This window comes from Octodon degus, unplaced genomic scaffold (assembly GCF_000260255.1).
Source record: "Octodon degus isolate 3935 unplaced genomic scaffold, OctDeg1.0 scaffold00126, whole genome shotgun sequence".
In the NCBI taxonomy this organism is placed as follows: domain Eukaryota; kingdom Metazoa; phylum Chordata; class Mammalia; order Rodentia; family Octodontidae; genus Octodon; species Octodon degus.
The window spans coordinates 5,877,131-5,881,521 of NW_004524702.1; the positions used below are offsets into that span (position 1 = coordinate 5,877,131).

The window sequence follows — 4,391 nt, forward strand, 5'->3', positions numbered from 1 at the left end:
CCCCCCCCTTTGTTTTTGCTAAGCTTGTTCTAAGTAGGTGCTTTAGACCACTGAGCCATCTCACCAGCCCCCCTGTCTCTCCTTCTGTTAGAACCATTTCTTTCCTTTTTTCTATTTTGAGACAGGGTCTCCCTATATAGTGCAGGCTGGTCTTGAACTCACCGTGCAGCCCAGGCTGCTGAGTGCCACCATGCGTGGCTTCATTTCCTAAATACCAGAGCTCACTGAGGTTCTGGCATTCTGCCCTCCTCCTGTCTAACTCATTGGTAACATCTAGTCCACCTCTGTGTCCCTTGTTATCATTCCATACGTCACAGAGGATTTACAAGCACTCATCACCCGCCATCATGGAGGACCCGGGCTGCAAACACGCTGATGTACCATTATGTGACAGTGCATACGTAACAAAAGGAACTCTGCAGATGTAAGTGAGGCTCTTCATCAGTTGACTGTGACCGAAAGGGGGCTTAGTCAGGTGAGGCTTAGGAATCTGGCCCTCTGCACACCTCTCCGGGGCTCCCCGTGCTGTCATCCTCTTAAGGAGGGCCACAGCCACATGAGGAGCATGGAAGATTTGAGGCCTTCAGGAACTGTGTGCGAGGCCTACCCAAGGCCAGCGAGAGAGCAGCGACTGGGCCCCGTCACTACAGGAAGTGGCCCGAGCCTCAGCCCACGGGCGTCCAAGCTAGGGGCGGATTCTTCCCCGGACACCACAGACACGAGCCTGAGGAGTGGCGGGGACACTTGCGGCCGTGCTGCGCAGGCCCGGGAGGTGAACAGAAACAAGGTGTCACACGCTCTACGTGGACCTTTCTTAGATTTCAGATCTGCTCAGGTCTCCAAGGGACTTCTGGGACTTCCAGTCTCCCAGGGTCAGCATCCACACCCTCATGGCCGCAGAGCACAGCCTGGAAGTGCTGCTGGTCGCCAGAGGCTCTGCGCCCACAGCCACACCTAGGGCCGACCTCTGAGGCTGGGCCTTGTCCTTACCTCCAGGATCAGTGGGTGGGCGACTGCATCCGGCTTGATCAGGGCCAGGGTAAGCTGGAGCACCCGCGGGCTCCGCAGTGCAGAGGTCATGTCACCTCTGCCACCAGAGAAGAGTGGGGTTAGGGACCCTCAAGGCCACATACAGCACAAGACTCCCCCACAGCTACAGCCAAGGGTGACATGCGCATGTTTCCTGGGATTGCGGGAGGGGTAGGGTCCAGCTGGTGCCACTGCAAGGCCACAAGCGTTGCCCACTCAAGAGAAATTTGGGGCCGGGGAGATGGCTCAATAGAATAAGTACTTGCCTGGCAAGTGTAAGGGCCTAAGTTCAATCTCTGGTTCTGAAAAAAACCAAAACCAAAACCAAAACCAAAAACACAAAACCCAAGCCAAACCAAACCAAACAACAAAACCTGAAAAACAAGTAGGCTACCAGTACATCTGCAGGCACACACCATCTCTGAGCTAATATTTTGGATGGGGCAGGATCTCCCTTGCCCAAATTGAAGCTGACAATATACTCAGCTGTCCTCAGGGGCCAGACACAGATTTCTGGTCAGGGCCCAGTTGGGCCCTTTTCTATGTGTCGCTGAAACAGTGCCTGACATCCCGGAGTTAAGCCAATTTCACTGACCAGTGGATTTATACACACCATAATCTTATGTCTGTCTTCCTGGCAGCCAACGTGGTGTGTAGCTCAATTAAATACTTGTGGAAAAATGTAGAAAACATAAAAGTATCCTATAAGCTACTCTAAGGTTTTTTTAAAAATGGAATTGGGGATCAAATCCAAGGGTTTTTGCATTAAGTTACAACCCCTGCCCTTAAAAAATTAAAAAAGACAGTGTCTCCCTAACTTGTTTAAATTGCCCAGGGTGCACCAAATTTGTAATCCTCCTGTCTCAGCTGCCCAGCCTGCTGAGATTACAGGTATGCGCAACCATGCAATCGCTAAGAATTTGAACTAAGAATTTTTTTTGCGAAACCGGGGATTGAACGCAGACTCTTGCGCTTGCCAGGGAAGAGCTTATTGTACTGAACCATCTCACCGGCCCCCTGAACTAAGAATTTTTTTTGGCAGAACCGGGGATTGAACTCAGGCCCTTGCACTTGCCAGGGAAGTGCTTATTCCACTGAGCCATCTCCCCGGCTCCTGAACTAAGAATTTGAGGTCAATTCCAACTAGGAAGCTCTATTTACATGTGAAAAATTGAACCCCTCTCATGGCTAGCCGTGGTGGCACAAATGAAATTCCAGCACTCGGTAGGCTGAGGCAGGAGATCGTTGTGAGTTCGGGACGAGCCTGGACTACACAGTGAGCGCAAGGCCAGCCTGAACTGCATAACGAGACCCTGTTTCAATCCCCGACCTCATCCCCAGGGGGCCTCCCGAGTCCCCGCCCGAGTCCCCGCGCTAGGCGAACTCGAGCCCTTTCGCTCCCCGACCCAGCCACGCGACAACCTGCCCTTGGACCCGCTGACTCTGGCCGACGCTCTCAGTATGACGACTCGGGGGGGGGGGGGGGGAGGGGCGCAGGCACTGCGCTGGCCAACCTGCATGGCCTCTAGGGGTCCTTCAGGCGTTCGGCCGGGCAGCCATCTGTGGGACTTCGCAGGTTGCCTAGCAGCCGGACAAAGCCGGAAGAGCAATGGGTCTGCCGTGGGTAGGCTGTGGATGGGTTACCTGAGGCATCCCCGGGTGGGGAGGAGAGAAGTTGGCTGACTCTCTGGTGTGTAGTGTGACGTATGGAGACGGTGGTGACTCTGGGAATGGGGAGGGGCCCGTTGTAACGGTGTGACCAGAAAACTGGTGACAGGTCAGGTGTGACGAAAATGTTTTCTCTCCAGGTGTGGTGGCGCAAGCCTGTAATCCCAGCGCTCGAGAGGCGGAGGCAGGGGGATCCCTCGAGTTGGAGGCCAGCCTGAACTGCACAGCGAAACGCTGTCTTAAAAAACAACCATAAGAACGAAATACTGGGGCTGGTGAGATGGCTCAGTGGTCTAAAGCACCTACTTAGAACAAACTCAGCAAAGCAAAGGGACCGCGGTTCAATCCCCCAGCACCACATGCCAGCCGGGGCCGCCCCCTGGTGGGCTGAGCTGGACACACACACACACACACACACACACACACACACACACATTTAAAAAAAAAAAGAACGAAATACTGTTGAACGGAAAGAAACATGCTTAGCTCTCCCTGAGACAGATCGCGACAGTTAAGTGAACGCCATGCTGGATGATTTCTTGGTTTCTCTACATTAATACATCTTTTGAAAATAAAAGATTTAGGGCCGGCCAAATAGCTGAGCGGATTAAAGTGCCCTCAAGCAGGCGCAACCCCGGGCCCGCCGTATCCGGTGGTCCCCCGGGCGCGCTGAGATGGCAGTTGAGATTGGGTATGTAAGAAAAATTAAAAGAAAAAAAGTATTGCCACATAAACCTTAGCTGACCCCAGAGTTGTAAAAACAGGCCTAAATGTAAAACAGGTAACCATATGGAGGAAATATACCCTGAGAAAGCGCTGACCCGAAACAATAACAGGAAAGAAAATAGCCAGATGTACAGCAAGAGAAACATCTGTGTGTGTGTGTGTGTGTGTGGCTAGCTCAGTCCACTCTGGGGGTGGGAAAAATCTGTTTGACAAGCAAGCTATAAATTTTATTCTGACAGGCAGGATGCCTGCTGATCTAACTGTTTGCCAAGCAGGATGTATAACGTAGTCTCTATATTTTGTGTTTTATTTTTGTCTTTCTCCGCCCCCTTTATATACACTTCGTGTCCTCTGGCCAACATTGCTTACTTAGGCTCTGAAACGGGTCTATGCTGACAGTCGCTGAGCTCAGCTAACAAAAGATCTTCAAATTTTAATTGGCTACTTCGATTCCTGTAGTGGTTGTGAACTCACAACAAGCTCAAAGACCTAAGAAGGCCCTTTTTCTGTTTTTACCCGCAGCAACAGGTCTGACCCTATATCAGGGACCTTTGCCCCTACCTGGAACTTGCTCTGACCCCGTGGTCCCCTGGCCTGTCCTTGGTTAGGCTGGGTCCCTTACCTCCCTGTGCATTTCTCTGGTGAGCTCTGTGGAACTTTTTCTTCCTGTTTATTTGCCCTTGACAGGGCCTTACCTCTGGGATGAGTACGTGGCTGGTTTGGAGGGGCTTCATAGGAGGTTAGCACAGAGCTGGCAAAGGGATGTATGGGTGTCTACTGTAGTAAGACAGTGACCCTAGACTGAATCGATAGACACGGGTCTCTAGAATGGACATGCAGATGTCTGTGTTGGCGCACAGTGGCGAGTATACACTGAGGAAGCGCTTTCCCCAAAGTTAGTCACCTCCCCCTCAGCTCCCCCTGCCTTCACTGGAGCTGGGGTGGGGTGGCTGTGGTTGTAGCTCCTC

General features: G+C 52.2%; 1 protein-coding gene across 4 annotated transcripts in view; it reads right to left on the reverse strand.

Annotated features, from left to right (window-relative positions):
• Positions 1-2,839, reverse strand: part of Nme6 (NME/NM23 nucleoside diphosphate kinase 6) — a 6,552-nt gene extending 3,713 nt beyond the window's left edge. For 2 of the 4 annotated variants that reach the window (XM_023700738.1, XM_023700737.1), the window contains exon 1: positions 991-1,078. Coding sequence is in view for 2 of the 4 variants with exons in the window: in XM_023700736.1 (XP_023556504.1) it covers positions 991-1,080 (90 nt within the window). In the remaining 2 variants the exon portion in view is untranslated. Of the gene's footprint in view, positions 1-990; positions 1,088-1,176; positions 1,313-2,673 lie in introns of those variants that run through there. The other 2 variants (XM_023700736.1, XM_023700735.1) reach the window with 2 other exon arrangements.
• Positions 2,840-4,391: the final 1,552 nt, after the last annotated feature.